At 70.3% G+C, this 15,363-nt stretch overlaps 3 protein-coding genes across 4 annotated transcripts; 1 reads left to right on the forward strand and 2 right to left on the reverse strand.

Moving 5' to 3' along the window:
* Window positions 1-7: 7 nt before the first annotated feature.
* Window positions 8-1,665, reverse strand: DNAJC22 (DnaJ heat shock protein family (Hsp40) member C22). Of its 2 annotated transcripts, XM_065043400.1 has the most exons (4): window positions 1,603-1,665; window positions 1,074-1,262; window positions 414-755; window positions 8-259 (listed from the first exon to the last, which is right to left on the reverse strand). In XM_065043400.1, the coding sequence occupies exons 2-4, from the start codon at window positions 1,176-1,178 to the stop codon at window positions 80-82; spliced, it is 627 nt and encodes a 208-aa protein (XP_064899472.1). In that variant the 5' UTR covers window positions 1,179-1,262; window positions 1,603-1,665; the 3' UTR covers window positions 8-79. The 2 variants fall into 2 exon arrangements, with proteins under 2 accessions (XP_064899472.1, XP_064899471.1); XM_065043399.1 differs by having other exon boundaries at window positions 414-1,262.
* Window positions 1,666-7,938: 6,273 nt separating this feature from the next.
* Window positions 7,939-9,822, forward strand: C1QL4 (complement C1q like 4). The gene is made up of 2 exons (XM_005515331.4): window positions 7,939-8,457; window positions 9,349-9,822. Exons 1-2 carry the CDS (start codon window positions 7,939-7,941, stop codon window positions 9,526-9,528), a joined length of 699 nt encoding a protein of 232 aa, XP_005515388.3. The 3' UTR covers window positions 9,529-9,822.
* A 429-nt stretch (window positions 9,823-10,251) lies between these two features.
* On the reverse strand, window positions 10,252-15,208 carry LOC102087376 (dynactin subunit 2-like). Its single transcript, XM_065043410.1, is given in 15 exon segments — window positions 10,252-10,496; window positions 10,498-10,560; window positions 10,634-10,725; window positions 10,799-10,901; window positions 10,997-11,068; window positions 11,165-11,242; window positions 11,359-11,397; window positions 11,488-11,553; window positions 11,651-11,801; window positions 11,873-12,033; window positions 12,229-12,321; window positions 12,546-12,607; window positions 12,706-12,802; window positions 14,470-14,538; window positions 14,934-15,208. Coding segments are annotated over 15 exon segments (1,206 nt in total). The 5' UTR covers window positions 14,970-15,208; the 3' UTR covers window positions 10,252-10,472.
* Window positions 15,209-15,363: the final 155 nt, after the last annotated feature.

The raw sequence follows: 15,363 nt of genomic DNA on the forward strand, positions 1-15,363 counted from the left end.
CAGCAGAGAGAGGGAAACCTCGTGTTTACAAATCCCCCCGGCCCTTGGTCCCCGCGTCACCCCGCTGCCACTGTCACTGTCACCCTGCCGCCGCCCTCCTGTGCCCCAGCAGCTCCTCGTAGGCCTCCTGCAGCTCAATGAAACGGCGCTCGGCCTCCTCAGCCCGCTGCCGGTTGTGGTCCGGGTGCCAAAGCTTCACCAGCTCCCGGTAGCTCCGGTGCACGTCCTCGGCGGAGGAGCCGGGCAGGAGCCCCAGGACCTGGGCAGGGCAAGAGGGACACACTGGGGGGGGTCTGTGGGGCTGCATGTGCCTGGAGGGGACCCCAAAAAGGGCATTTCCCCCCCCCACCCAGGACACAGGAGCAGCAGACCCCAGGCACAGCATCCCCTGGTGCCAGCGCCGCATCTCGCACCTCGTACGCCCGCTGCTGCCGCTCGCCCTGGCCACTCCGTTCCCGCGCCAGGAAACCACCGGCGAAGCCCAGAACCTCCGCCAGGAGCCCGGTGGCGCGGAGGGGCAGGAGCAGGAGCTCAGTGACCGCCCGCGGCAGCGCCAGCACGGCGCCCAGCACCCCGGCGGCCCCGCAGAGCCCGCGGCAGGCGAGCGGGGCGGCAAACGCCAGGCACGCCAGCCCCAGGCGGTAGAGCCGGGCGGCCAGCCGGGGCCGCGCTGCCCCGAGGGGTTTGTAGCACCGGTGACGCTGAGCGGTGACACTGGCGGCCAGGCTGGCGGGCAGCACCGCCAGGACCCGGCCCTGGAAGAGGAGGGAGACAACGAAGGCTGCGGCCAGGGTGCTGGGCGCCCGCGCCGTCTGGTCCCCCACCGAGGCCACCAGCTGCACCCCCAGCCCCACGGCCAGCGGTTGCGCCACCAGCGCCGGCACCCACGGCATCGCCACCGCCGCCACCAGCCCGAAATACATCCCCACGGCCACCTGCCCCGCCAGGCGCAGCGGGCTGAGTGCCGGCACGGCCCCCACGCGCCCCCCAGGCGCCCCATTGGCAGCGGCCACCCAGGCGGGGAGATGCCAGAAGTCCCAGAGCCAGCCCCCCCCGAAGCCACCCAGCGTCACCATCCAGAGCAGCGCGTGGCTGTCCCGGCCCAGGTACAGGTGGTGCAGCCCCAGCGGCCCCCCCAGCGCCCACAGCGCATACGCCACCAGCAGCCGCTTGGCCATGGTGCTCCCCGCTGCGGTGACGCCTCGGCTGTCCGGGGGAGTCACCGCCCTGGCGGGCACCGGCACAGCCCCGGCATCCGGCACCTGCGGGAGGGGCCGTGTGGTCGGGGACCCCAGGTCACACGGTTCCCCCCCCAGTGCCAGACCCCCCCAGTGCCAGTAAATGTGCCCCCAGAACCCTCTGTGCCCACCCAGTACCACCTGAGCTCCCCCAGTATCCTGTGACCCCCCCAGAACCCCCTGAGCCCCCCCAGGGTCCTGCCCCTCTAGGACCAGTACACATCCCCCTAAGACTCCCTGAGCCCCCCAGCCCCCTGTGAGCCCCCCATGGTCCCACCCCGGACCCTCTGAGCCCCCCCCGGGGCCAGTGCAACCCCACAGTCCCCAAACCCCGTTCCGGGGGACCCCAGCCCCCCCGACCCACCTCTCCCCACGGAGCTCCCGGCGGCACCGCCCCCCCCGGGACTTTGTACCCGCACGGCAGCGGCCAAAGGGCACAGCGGGGCGGGGCCGGACCTGGGAGGGACAGGGTGACCCCTCCGCTGCAGGTGACCCCCCCCCGGGGCTGTGTTTGCTCAGCCGGCGCCGTGTTTGCCCAGATTAAGCGGCTGCAGCCGCCAATTTGGGCTCATCCATAATTAACGGCCCCGCAGCCGGGCGGGGGCTCAGCCCCGTTAGCGGGTCCTGGGGGGGCCACAACCCCCCCCCAAGCTCAGCATCCCGCGGGCAGTGCAGCAGCAGCAGCAGGATGGAATCTGGGGGGGCTGGATGGGAACCCCCCCGGGCTTTGGGGCTGCATCCCCCCCATCGCTGCTGCCCGGGGGATGGATGGGCCCCCCCCATGATTTGGGGGTGCAATGCGGCAAAACCCCGGCTCGGAGGAGGGGCTGAGAGGCCCGGACGCCTGGGTCCCTGGGGCTGCCGGCGGGGGGTGGGGATGCTGGTGCCCCCCCGGCTCCGCTGCCCGTCAGGACGGGCTGACAGCGCCCCCCCCCCCGCCCTCGCCTGGCTGCCTCCCTGACAGCGGCTCCCTGCGGACCCCCCGCCCACGCTCCGCTGCCCACCAGCCCCAGTTCGGGGGGGCCCAGCCCCGCCAGCCCACACCGGGGCGGGGGGAGCACCCCGGCTGGGGTGGGGTTGGACCCCCCACCGGACCCCCAGGAGCCCCGGGCGGGTGGGGCTGGGCTGCCGTGACCCCCCCGTTTTGGCGCAGGATCGATGTGCCGGGGGGGTCTTGCATCCCGATCGATCTCTTTAAGTATCTGGATTTTAAAATGTCAAATTTGCCTTTGGCGGGCGGGTTGATGGGGTGGGGGTGGGGGCAGAGCCCCCCACGGCTGCCTCGGTTTCCTCGGGTGCCCCTGACACGCAGGGGAGCCCCTGGGGGGTCTTGGGGTGCCCCAGCCCCGGGGGGGTCGCGGGGAGGCCTGTTTGCGGGTGTAATTGGTGCCATCGATCAGCCGCGGCCACCGGCGCTCACGGCATCGATTTGTGGCACCTTCCTGCGAATTGAAGCATCTGTCACCGCCCGGGCGCACGGGGACCACGGAGGGGACACAGGGGGACCAGGCTGGGGACATGGGGACACCATGGCTGGGGACATGTGGGGACCATGGCGCCCATGGTTGGGGACACACGGGTGCAATGGCTGGGGGGACATGGGGACCACGGTGGGGACATAGGGGGACCAGGACCGGGGGGACCACGGGGTCCATGGTTGGGGACACGTGGGGACCACGGTTGGGGACACAAGGGTACCAAGGCTGGGGACACATGGGGACCATGGTGGGGACACGTGGGGACCACGACCATGCGTGGGGAACGTGGCTGGGGACACATGCATGTCCTGAAGCCCACCTGTGTCCCAACACACACGTGTGCCCCCCCAACCCCCCTCCCAGCCCCCACACTGAGCACCACGTCCCCAGCGACATGGGACACGCGTGTGCGCGCCCCCCCCCCCCGCTCTCCCCTCCCGCGGACACGCGTGTGCCTGTCCCCGCGCTCCCCCCGCGCCGTCCCGGTGTCACACCGCGTGTCACTCTGCCGGTAATTAATGCAAGCGCTGGGGCCGGAGTCCCCCCGGACTCGTACATCACTGCCAGCGCCGCCCGCGCGGCCCCCCCGCCCCCCCCGCCCCGGTATTAGGGGAATTTTATATGTATTAGCTGTTGATGCACATTAATACATTAAAAATGTCAGCGGTGGAGCCCGGCTAATTGTCTGATTTAAATGTCTATTTGTCAGCGCCCGGCTCAGGTGGGCATGAGGCGAATCTGCAATGAGCCCCCCCAGCCCCCCAGCGCCGGGGGGGAGACCGGGGACCCGGCACCCCGTGGCGTGGCTCAGGGGGACCCGCGGAGCAGGGGGGACGCAGGTGCTGGGGGTGCGGGCAGGTGCGGGGGGTGAGCGCACCCCCGTGCCCCGGCCGCCCGTCTAATTGTCACCCGGCTGGGATGGATTTCTGCGCCCGACGTCTCCTGCATCCCTAATAAACGCCGCTTGTCCGGAGGATTAATCCGGCACAACCATCCATCTCGGCTGCACCGCGTGCCCCAGCAGACCCCCCCGCGCTGGAGCCACGGTGGGAGGGGCCGTCACCACCCCAGGATCCCAGGGGTTTCCCCCCCAGGCTGCCTGTGGTTCCCCATGGCTGAGACCCTGCAGTTCATCACAGCGGCGGCCGCTCCTGCCCCCCCGAGAGCCATGAAGAGGCACCCGGGTGTCCCCGCGTGTCACGGGCTCCATCCCGGCCCCACGCCGGGGTCCCCACCCACCCACCCTCGCGCCCCCCACGCCAGCCGCTGGTTTATTGTTGCCATTCAAGGACAATTCTGACCCAGTCCGGGCCGGCCCAGCGCCCCGGCTGGAGCGCAAACCTGCCCGGCTGAGCGCCCGGCCGCCACAGCCCATCGATATTCATTTGGCCAGGCCCCCCCCGGCTCCGCTGACACGGCGATCTGTCTGCCGCCCGGCACGCCGCTGCCGGGCCACGGACACGCTCGGGCTGGCCTGGGGAGGCGAAGGGGACCGTTCCCTGGGCGTGGGGACCGTGCACCAGCACTGGGGACCATCCACTGGCACTGGGGACCATGCAACGGGCACTGGGGACAATGTGCCAGCCTTGGGGACAATGCAATGGCACTGGGGACCATACACGGGGCAGCACAGGGCAGCCTGGGGCGCAGGGACCGAGCACCGTGGCCATGCCAGCGCTGGATGTGACCCTGCGGATCCCCGCGCTGCCGCAGGAGCCGGCGGCTCCTCGGGGGCCATGGAGGCAGATGGCGAACGCGAAGTCACCGGCCGGCTGCACCGACCCCTCCCCGCGCCGGGGGGGACAGCGGGGACAGCGGGGACAGGACGCGGCGTGATGCATTTATTCATGCTCTGCGACCGGCCGTGCGGCTCGCGCCGCGCTCGGCTCCCGGCTCCGGCCTTGGAGCCGCCGGCTCTGCAGCCGAAGACGTGTCCGTCCCCAGCGGGCGGCCCCGGCACCGGCCCGGGACAGCCAGGGCAGCCGGGGCGGGGAAACTGAGGCACGGCCGCCAAGGACCGGGGACACCTCCGCCACGGCCGCCGCCCTCCCGGTGCTGCTGTGGGCACGGGGCTCGCTGCCCCCGTGGGCGCGGCTAAGCCCCCCAAATCCCGCCCCCTGCCCCGCACAACCAGGGGCAGGATCCGGCCCCGACCCCCGCCTCCCCCCGGACTGACCTTTCTCATCGCCGCTGCTGCTATTTTTACCCGCAGCCTCGGCTCTGCGCCCCCCCCTCCTCCCCGTCCCCCCCACCAGCAGGGCCGGGGGCGGCCGGGACCCCCGAGCGGCCGTTGCTGTGCCCTCGCGTCCCCACGGCCGGGGCCTGAGCGCCCGCGCCCCACCAGCCCCCGGCTCCTGCTAATTAGCACTCGGGCTTCCCCTCGCAGCCTGGCTAATTAATTCGCTGTTGCTGCTCATTAGGATCAGCCGGGGGAGGGTTGGCAGGGGGACTCCGACATCCCCGTCCCCGAGGAGCAGCACGGGTGGCATCGATGACACCCGGACCCGTCCCCGCCGGGCTGGGGGGGCGATGCAGCCGCCGTTAATTTGTTGCACAAACATGGGCGGGCTGGTCAGGATCGCATTGATCCTCCCGCATAAAGGGCCCATAAATCCATCCAATATCCCGCTGATTGATCGCCGCCCTTTGGAGGGAGCTGGCCCGGCCTGCAAATTCCAAACTCCACGGATAAATGACACGCGCCGTGGGAGCATCTCCCCCCGCAGCCCCCGCCGTGTGCTGCGGGCGTTTACACACGCATGCAGCGTGCACTGAGCATGCACATGCATGCACCGAGCATGCACACGTATGGAAACTGATGCACAGACATGCACCGAGCATGTGCATGTGTGCACAAGCATGCACACACCCAGAGAGCATGCACACACACGCACACACATGCACAGAGCATGCACATGCACGCACATACACGCACAGAGCATGCACATGCATGCACACACACACACAGAGCATGCACATGCATGCACACAAACGCACAGAGCTTGCACACAGCATGCATACATGCACACGGCACGTACACAGCATGCATATATGCACACAGCAGGTACACAGCATGCATACATGCACACAGCAGGTACACAGCACGCAGAGCACACACGTGTGCGCGCACCTCTACACACACACACGCAGGAGCAGCCGCTGCCTCCGCAAGGACACGCGTGGCCCCTGCGCATACACACACATGTGAAAAGCCACCCGTGGGCCCGTCACCCAGCGGCTCCGTGCAGGGGACCCCTCGTCCCACCCCCCGCAGAGGGACCCGCGATGGCTCCGCGCGGAGCCCGCCGGCGTGGCCGGTGCCTTTTGCCCGATTCCTGCTTTTTTTCTGGTATTTCTCTCATTGCTGCAGGCGGAGGGACCGGGGGGGCGGGGGGGAAGCGGCTCCTCTCCCGGGAGCGCGGAGGCCAAGACTTCATTTTGCATAACGGAGCAAATTCCGGCAAGATTTGGAAAAGAGCAGCTGTGAATCAGCCCCCCAGCAGCGCCCCCCCCAGCAGCTGCTCCGCCGGGAGCAGCGGGGGCCGCATCCGGACCCCCCAGCACCCCGGGGAGTGGGCACCTCGGTGACACCGGGGCTGGCGGCCCTGTTCCCATCCCGGGGCTGGGCAGGGACCGTGCGCCCCAGTAGAACCCCCTACCCGGCCTGGGGATTCCTTGGAGCGCACACAAATGGGGGGTGAACCCTGCAGAGGGGCCCCCGAAATGGGCCCGTGGCCGCCAGCCTGGGGCTGCACCTCTGGGGGGCCCTGCGCTCCCCCTGCACACGCAGCCCCCGTGTCATGCACCCGCCCCCCCCGCTTACAGCCCCGTGTCCGCCTTGCACACGCACGTGCACCCCCCCGCCCCCCTTTGCACACACACGGCCCCGCATCCCCATGCCCCCCCCTTGCACACACACAGCGCTGTGCACACGCACGCCCCCCCCTTGCACACTCACAGCCCCCCGCACCCCGCGCACCCCCCTCGCTCCCGTCCCTCCCCCAGCCCCCTCCTCCGCCCCCCCGTGCCCGGTGCCGTCGAACGGGGCGGGCGGAGCGGGGCTGCGGGCGCGGCGCGGGCGGGCGGCGGCCCCGGCACGTGGCTCCCGGCGCCGCGGGCGACAGGTACCGGCGGGCACGGGCGGGGGACGCGGGCGCCGGGGGGGAAAGGGCCGCTCCGCCGCGGGCCCGGGGCCGCGCGTCCCCCGGGGGGCCCGAGCGGGGGGCGGGGGCGGCTCCGGGAGAACCGGCCCGGGCGGCGCTGCCCGGCCCCGGCCCCACCGGCGCCACCGGGCAGAGCGCGGCGGGGCGGCGCCGCTCCCGGGGAGGGGGTCCCGTTCCCGGGGGTCCCGTTCCCGGGGGTGCCGCTCCCGGGGAACTTGGCGAGAAGTTGCCCCGCGCGTCGCGGCGGCTCCATCCCGGCTCCTCCCGGCTCGCTCCCGGTTCCACCTCGGCTCATTCCCGGTGCCATCCCGGCTCCATCCCGGCTGTATCCCGGTTCCAACCCAGCGCGCTCCCGGCTCCTTCCCGGCTCCATCCCCGCGCATTCGCGGCTCCATCCCGGCTCCATCCCAGCTCGGTCTCGGCTCCTTCCCGGCTCGGTCCCGGCTCCGGTTACATCACCAGCTCCAACACCGGCTCCGGTCCTGGTTTCAGCCTGGGCTCCGGTCCCGATTCCAAGCCCGGCTGCTGCAGGAGCTTCGCTCTCCGTCCTCGGCCCCGGTCTCAGCCCCGTCCCCGGCTCCAGCACCGTCTTGGGTCCCGGTTCTGCTCCCGGTTCCACCGTCAGCTCTGGTTTCGTCTCCTTCACCACCGCAAGTCGCAGCTCCGCTCCTGGCCCCGGCTCCAGCCCCGCTCCCAGTCCCGTCCTCGGCCCCAGCCCTGCTGCTGTCACCGCTCCTGCCCGCATCCCTGTCCCCATCTCCAGCGCCTGCTGTACCTGTCCCTGCTCCCGGCTCTGCTGCTGTGACATCCCTGTCCCCATCTCCGTCCCCACTCCGGTCCCCACTGCCGGCAGCATCCCCATCCCTCCCCATCCCTCCCCATCCCCATCCCCATCCCCAGCTCCATCCCCACCGGGACGTGCGGCTCAGCGGGCGGCCGCGTGCCGCCTGTCCCCCCGGTGCCACCATCGCTCCCAAGGGTGACGAGGACCTGCTGGCGCTGGCCGCCTCCCGGCTGAGCCGCAGGAAGCGGGTGGCCGGGGCGGCCATCGGGGTGGCCATGGTGCTGGTGCTGCTGGTGGCCATCCCTCTGCTGGTGCACAGCTCCAAGGCGGCCGCGCACTACGAGATGCTGGGCAGCTGCCGCATGGTCTGCGACCCCTACCCTGAGCTGCCCCCCGCCTCCCCCCCGCCCCCCTTCCTACCCGGCGCCAAGGGCGAACCGGGGCGCAAGGGCCGTGCCGGGGCGCGGGGTCCCCCCGGACCACCAGGACCGCGGGGGCCACCGGGTGAGCCAGGCCGGCCCGGGCCGCCGGGGCCACCGGGGCCAGGTCCCGGGGGGTACATCCCCTCCTTCTACAGCCCCAAGATCGCCTTCTACGCGGGGCTGCGGAAGCCCCACGAGGGTTACGAGGTTCTGCGCTTCGACGACGTTGTCACCAACGTGGGCAACTACTACGAGCCCTCGAGTGGGAAGTTCACCTGCCCCCTCCCCGGCATCTACTTCTTCACCTACCACGTCCTGATGCGCGGTGGTGACGGCACCAGCATGTGGGCTGACCTGATGAAGAACGGGCAGGTACGGGTTGGGACCCCCAGCACCGGTGCCCTCGCCGGGGCTGCTCCCGGTGTCCCCGGTTCCCCACCCAGCTCCTCCAGCCCCATTTCTGCCGGTGTCTCCACTGGCTCCGCGATCCCAGTTCCCCCATCCCAGTTTCCTCATCCTGCTTCCCTTATCTTGGTTCTCCCATCTTGTTTCTTCTTATTCCAGTTTTCCCATTTTGTTTTCTGTTAATCCCAGTTCCTCTCGCCTCCTCCCCCATCCCCGTTTCCCCATCCCACTTTTTCCAGCTCATTTCCTCCCACCCCAGTTTTCCCATTTTCCTTTCCCTTAATCCCAATCCTGATCCCCATTCCCTCCCAGTCCCCACATTGCAGTTCCCCCATCAAATTCCGCCCCCCCCAATTCCCACCCTCTTCTCCCCACCCCTATCTCCCCCCATCCTCGTCCCCCCCGCCCATCTCAGCCGTGGTGACACAACACCCCATTCCAGGGGCTCCTGTCCCTGGCACAGGGGGGACACAAAGCCCCGGGGATGCCAGGCCTGGAGCCGGGGGGGACAACCGGCTGTGCCCCCCCCGGGATGGCCACCAGTACCAGGGGATAGGGGTCGTGTCCCCGGCCGGTCCCTTTGTTCGCGGCAGCTCCTGCGCGGCCTCGCCCCGGACCTTTCCCATTTATTCCGGGAAAACGAGCATCGATCCAGTGCGGTCGATGCCGCGTCTGCCCCCCACGCCGCCATCCTGTCCCCCCCGGCATTCCAGTGCTTGGGGACAGCGCAGGGTCCCGGTCACTGCGGCTCTCTGGATTTTGTCCCCTGGGGACCGAGCGCTGATGGGGACACCCGGCTCAGCCCCGTTTCCCATCCCGCGCTGCGGGGGGGTCCCTGATGCCCGTGTCCCCCCCAAGGTGCGGGCCAGCGCCATCGCGCAGGACGCCGACCAGAACTACGACTACGCCAGCAACAGCGTCATCCTGCACCTGGACGTGGGGGACGAGGTGTTCGTCAAGCTGGACGGCGGCAAAGTCCACGGGGGCAACACCAACAAGTACAGCACGTTCTCGGGGTTCATCATCTACCCTGACTGACCCCCCGGGGCGCCCCCCGGGACAGCCCCACCGACCCCCATCCCACATACAGCACCTGCTCGGGGTTCATCGTCTCCCCTGCGAGGACACGGCGGGGGGGTCATCCTGGCTGCCACCGGTGTCACTGTCCCCCCGCAACAGCACCGGCCCCCCCTGCTGCCCGGCACCTCCCCATGTCAGTGTGTCCCCCCCCGCATGCCAGCGCCCCCCAGGGTATCGAGGTGTCCTGCTCCTGTCCCCCTCCCCCTGTCACTGGGCTCTGTGTCCCCCCCCAATAAACCACTGCGGGTTTGGATGTGCATCTGCTGCCTCCACCTCCCCGGGGCGGAGGCAGAGGGGACACCTGGGGACATGAGGGGACACCCAGGGCGGCGGCTGTGCTGCCATCGTCCCTGGTGCTGGCACCACCTGTCCCTGCAGTGGTGACAAGCTGGGGACCCTTGTTGTCACCTTCTGCAGCCCTGTCCCCATCCCTGTCCTTGTCCCCAGCCCTCGTCCCCAACCTTGTCCCCGTCCCTGTCCCCAGCCCTGGTCCCCGACCTTGTCCCCCATCCCTGTCCCGATCTCTGTCCCCAAACGGGCCAGTGCTGCCACCGTGTGGCCAGCGCCAGGGAGGTCACGGCGGGAGCGCGGGGGGGACCGGGGGCTGGGGGGTGACGGTGTCCCTGGGTGTCCCCCCATCCTGGTCCCCCCATCCCTGAGCATCACCCGAAGATGCTGACATGGATGCACTTTGAGCTGTTTATTGGGGTAAATGGGGGGGTACAGACACCCCCACCCCCTCAGTGCAAGTGGAGGGTTGGGGGGGGGGGCCCTCCAGCCCCCACACACTGTGGTGGAGGGGCAGAGTAAGTACAAACAAGGGACCTGCGGGGGGACGATTCCCGGGGGTCGCAGGACCCGAGGGGTGCAATGCCTCATGGAGGGGGGGACGGCCGGGGGGGTCACTTCTGCAGCCGCTTGATGCGAGGCGTCGATGTCGGCGAAGTTGTCCTCCACGATGGCCAAATTCTCCTTCATTGTCTTCTGGACCTGGGGGGGGAGAGGGGAAGGGGGTGAGCTGGGGGGCAGGATGGGGCCCCCCCCCGTCACGCGGGGCTCCCACCTCCGCCAGCAGCGCCGCGTTGTCCTTCAGAGCCGCCACCATGTCCTGCTGCGTCGTGTCCAGGTGCACCAGGACCTGCCCGAACTGGGCGGCTGGGGGCGGGCGGAAAGCTCAGTGCCCGTGTCCCCCCCCCGCTGACACCAGCCGGCGTCCCCCGTGTCCCACCTTGCTCGTGCAGGTCCCTGAGCGTCACCAGCCTCTGCACCACGTCGGGCAGGGCGGTGGCCACGGGGTCCCAGCGCTGTAGCGTCTCGTGGAGCTGCTGGATCTGGGGAACGGGGCAAAAAACGGGGGGGTGTCCATGCACCCCCCATGCTGGGGGAGCCTTTTCCGGAGGGTGTCGTCCCCACCCCCCGCTCTCACCTTGCTCTGGGTGTCGGTGTCTTGTGCCATCGCCTTGTGCTTGGCCATTTCATTCACCTTCCCCAGGACGCTCTGGAGAGGGAGGGGGGCGGATGTGAGCCCCCAAATCCAGCGGTGCCCCCCAAGGTCACGGCCAGGGCCTGTGACGCCCCCCGCGCCCCCCCTCACCTGCAGCCGGGCTTCCACCTGGTCCAGCACGGCCACGTCCAAGATGTTGACCTTGGCCTGCAGGACCTGCATGGTCTCCTGGGGACAAGGGGTGAGGGGGGGGACCCTGGGAGTGCCCCCCCAAGTGCTATGGGCACAGAGTTGGGGGCAGGGAAAAGGTCCCTGTGTGTCCCCCCGCCCCCTGTCTAACTCACCATGAGGTTGGTGCCTTTCAGCCCGGCCAAGAGTGGGTTCTGGGGGGGAAATGGCATCAGGGGGGCAGGATGGGGGGGGAGCCCCTGGGGGTGGGATGGGGGTGGGATGGGGACTCAGGACCCCCTGACCTGGCTGTCGGGCTCACACCGCACTGTTGCCTCCAGCTGCGCCAGCCGCTTCTCCAGCTCTGCGATCTGGGGGTACACACACACACACGGGGGTGACACCGCAGGACACCCCATTTTGGGGTCAGGCAGCGTCGTCGCAGCCCCCCCGCCACCCAGCAGCTACCTTGGCTGTCTGGGCAAACTGGTCCTGCTCCGGCCTCCAGTACAGCTCGAAGGTGACGGCGTCCCCAGGCGGGGACGAGCTCTTTGCGGGGGGGCTCTTCCCTGGCGGCGCTTTGCTGTGCTTGGCCACCTCCAGCTGCTGCAGCAGCCGCCTGGGGCGGAACGCGGGTGTGGGGGGGACGCGGGGACACCGACACCCCGGGGGTCCCGGCCCCCCACTCACTTGGCCAAGGCCCCCTCGGGGTCGGCGAAGTCGACGGCGGCGCTGGGTCCCAGCAGCTGCTGCAGCCGCCCCGAGAGCAGCTGCTGCCGCAGCGCGTCCACCTGCCGCGCCAAGGCCGCGGCCACCGGCTGCTGCTCGCCCGCCGGCTCCTGCGCCGCGCCCTGGGGGGGCAGAACCGGCTGTCACCCCCACCCTGGGGGCAGAACCGGCCGTGTCACCCCCCCGCCCTGCGGGGGGCAGAACTGGCCGTCCCCCCCCCCGCCCTGTGGGCAGAACCAGCCGTCCCCCCCTGCACTGGGGGCAGAACCGGCCGTCCCCCCCGCGCCGCCCCCCGCCCCGCGCAGGGCGCTGCTCACCACGCCGCGCTGCACCTCCTGCAGCAGCTCCTGCACCTCCAGCTGCAGGCGCTGGTAGCGCTGCTGGGGGCTCTCCTGGGCGCCCCCCCCGAGCTGCAGAGAGAGGAGCGGGGCTGTGGGGAGTCTGCCCCTCCCGCCCCTCAGCGAACGCACTGGGGACGTTGGGGTCTCCGTCCTCGGAGCCGCTCAGGACACACGGTCCTGGACCACCAGTGCCGGGATGGACCCAAACCGCCCCCCCCCCCCCACCCCCTCTGCGGTTCGGGGTGACCTGGGGACAACGGACGGTGCCCCGCGTGTCCCCAGCCCAGCCTCACCATGTCGCGCTCCCCAGACCTGCAGCCCGTCCTCCTCGTCTTGCTGACGCCATCCGAGAAATCTGGGAGAAGAGCAACACCCCGCAGCGCTCAGCGCGGCTGCGCCCCGGGGGGGCCACCTCGGTGACACGACGCCCCCGCGCCCCGGCCCCCAACTCACCCAGCCCCTCGGTACCCAAGCGCTTGTCCTTGAACTTCTCGTAGGCGGCGTTGGGGTTGATGATGAGATGCTCCACGCTGGTGCTGCTGAGCTCCTCCTGCGGGCAGGGCCCCCCCGGCTCGTCAGCAGAACGGGGGGACACAAAAGTGTCCCCGTCCTCCCCAGGATGGGGTCACAGCCCCCCAGGACTGACGCGCAGGGACAGGACCCAGCGGCAGCTTGTCCAGGACGCGGCACGTCCCCAAGGGGACATCGGCCCCTCCAGGGTGACCCCCCCGAGGGTGACACCCCATGACCAGCTGGGGGGCCCGACCTGCACCCAAAGGACCCCCCGCCCCGCAGCCCCTCTCCGTCCCCTGCGCAGTGCATGGGGACAAAAAGGGGGTGACAGCGGAGGGGGCGCCCGGCGGGGGCGGCGGTTCCGGGGCTCTTACCAGCTCCTTGTGTTTCCCAGAGGTGAGAAAATTAGGAGGAAATTGGGGGAGAAAGAGACAAAAACGGCGTTAGAAGGTTCGTCCCACACGTGGGGATGTCACCCTTGTCCTCGGGTGGCCCGGGATGGCGCGGGGGGGGCGGCGGGGGGGGAGCTGCCAGCACAGGGACAAAGCAGCACTGGGGACAGCTGAACCCCCAGGAGACACCGCGGGGGGGTCACGGTGTGCAGAGGAAGCACAGGAGGGTGCGCCAGAGCTGGGGTGACACAGCCGGCCCCCCACAACCCGCTTTTCTCTTCCCCGGGCAGGGGGGTGAAGCGGAGCCTGGCCCCCCGGAGCAGCCCCGATGGCCCCAGACCCCCGGGCGGGGGCACAAAACCGCAATGTCCATCGCTGGGGGGCAGCGGCAGCAGGGCGGGGGGGCGCAGCGCAGCCCCCTCCCCCACGGCAGGTGACCCACAGCCAGGACTGGGGGACACGCTGACAAGGGCTGGCTCCGGACCCCCCCGGCATGCAAAACTCCGCCCAAAACCAGCATGCGGAACCAGAACGGGCCTTACTTGTGCAAACTAGTGTCCGGGGGGGCAAAGCGGGGGGGGGAAATGCAGGTCAGTCCAGTGCCAGCAACACAACCAGGAGGTGACAGCAATCAACCCCCCCCAACCAATTACCCAGCAATTAATCCCCCCCAACCAATTATTCAGCAATTAAACCCCCAACAACTAATTATCCAGCAATTCAACTCCCCAACAACCAATTATCTCTTGCACCCCGGGCTGCACGGGGCAGGGGGGGCAGGGGGGTCACTGCTTGATGCTGCTTGGGGACACTTTCAGTGTCACCAAGGCCTGACGGGGGGCGACTTTGGGGTGAAAACATCCCATTTCAGTCCATCCCGCGGCCCTGCTCCCACCAGGGCCCCTGAGCCCCTCGCTCAGCACTGGGGGGGACACGGGGTTGGTGTGACCGTGTCACCGTGTGGGGCACCCGTGGCCCCCAGATGCTGGCGGCACCGTGGGGACAAGCCAGGTCTCGGCCCCGGGTTCCCCCCATCACCGGCAGAGCTGGGGGGTCACCACACAGTCCCCCCCGGTGTCACCCCTTGTGCCAGCCTTGGGGACACGTCCCCAGTGTCCCCCCCACGAGCTGGGCACCACGGGGCTGGTCTGTGGGGCCCCAACTCCATTTTGGGGGGGGCCCCCCGAGCCACCCCCCGCCCCCACCATGCGCTGCCACCTCGGGGCAGGGACACGGGGCGCGGGACAGGAGCCGCTCCCCGGTCCTGCCGCGGGGGGGCGGGGACAGCTGGTGCCCCCCCGGGAGGCCTCACCGCCTCGAACTCGGCCTGGTCGTCCTCGGGGAGGTCGCTGGTCTCGTACACGTCGGGCTCGTTCCTGGCCTTGGGGACGAGAGGTGACACCCCCGCTCTGTTTGTTACCCGTTATCACCAAATACCTGCAAACCGCCCCTGAAAAAGCTCCGGATGCCGCAGCAGCCCAGGCCCCCCGACCCCACGGCCCCCCCGACCCCACGGCCCCCCCCGACCCCTGATGTGCTCAGACCCTGACACCCCCGAACGGCCCCTCCCGGACACCCCGAACACCCCAAATGCCTCCGATCCCCCCTAGTGCCCCCAAAAGCCTGCTGTTCCCGACACCCCCAAACCCCCCCAGCCACTGACCCACAGCCCCCCGGCCCGGCCGCCCGGCCCCCCCAGCTCCTGCAGACCCCCCGACCCTCTCAGACCCCCCCTCACCCTCCCCAAGACCCCCCACCCCCGGCCCCCCCACTCACAATGCCGGGCAGGTCGGCGTATTTGGGGTCGCCCATGGCCGGGGGTCGGTAACGGGGAGGGGGAGTCGGTAACGGGGGTAAGAGGAGGGACGGCGACGGGGAGGCCGGTGACGGGGGGTCAGCACCGGGCCCGGTAAGGGGACAGTCGGTAGCGGGAGGTGGGCGCCGGGGCCGGTAAGGGAAGAGTCGGTAAGGGGGGGTCGGTAACGGGCGGTCGGTGCCGGGATCCGGGAAGCACCGTCAGGTCCGGGGCGAGTCTCGCGAGAGCAACGGGCGGGGCGGGGGCGGCAACGGGAGCGCGCGCGGGCGGGGCCTGGCAGGGTGGGGCGGGGCGGGGAGGGGAGGGCGCGGCGGGAAAGCGCGGGAAGGGCACGAGGGTGGGGGGACACGGGCTGGGTGACATGGGGGGCACACGGGCTGGGTGACATGG

The sequence above is a fragment of the Columba livia genome, chromosome 29, assembly GCF_036013475.1.
Source record: "Columba livia isolate bColLiv1 breed racing homer chromosome 29, bColLiv1.pat.W.v2, whole genome shotgun sequence".
Taxonomy (NCBI): Eukaryota; Metazoa; Chordata; class Aves; order Columbiformes; family Columbidae; genus Columba; species Columba livia.

Coding starts and splice junctions, on each gene's coding strand:
- DNAJC22 (XM_065043399.1), bottom strand. CDS start 1,178: ATGGCCAAGCGGCTGCTGGTGGCGTATGCGCTGTGGGCGCTGGGGGGG. Junction 260..413: donor GGCAGCAGCGGGCGTACGAG/GTGCGAGATGCG, acceptor TGCCCTGCCCAG/GTCCTGGGGCTCCTGCCCGG.
- C1QL4 (XM_005515331.4), top strand. CDS start 7,939: ATGGTGCTGGTGCTGCTGGTGGCCATCCCTCTGCTGGTGCACAGCTCC. Junction 8,458..9,348: donor ACCTGATGAAGAACGGGCAG/GTACGGGTTGGG, acceptor GTCCCCCCCAAG/GTGCGGGCCAGCGCCATCGC.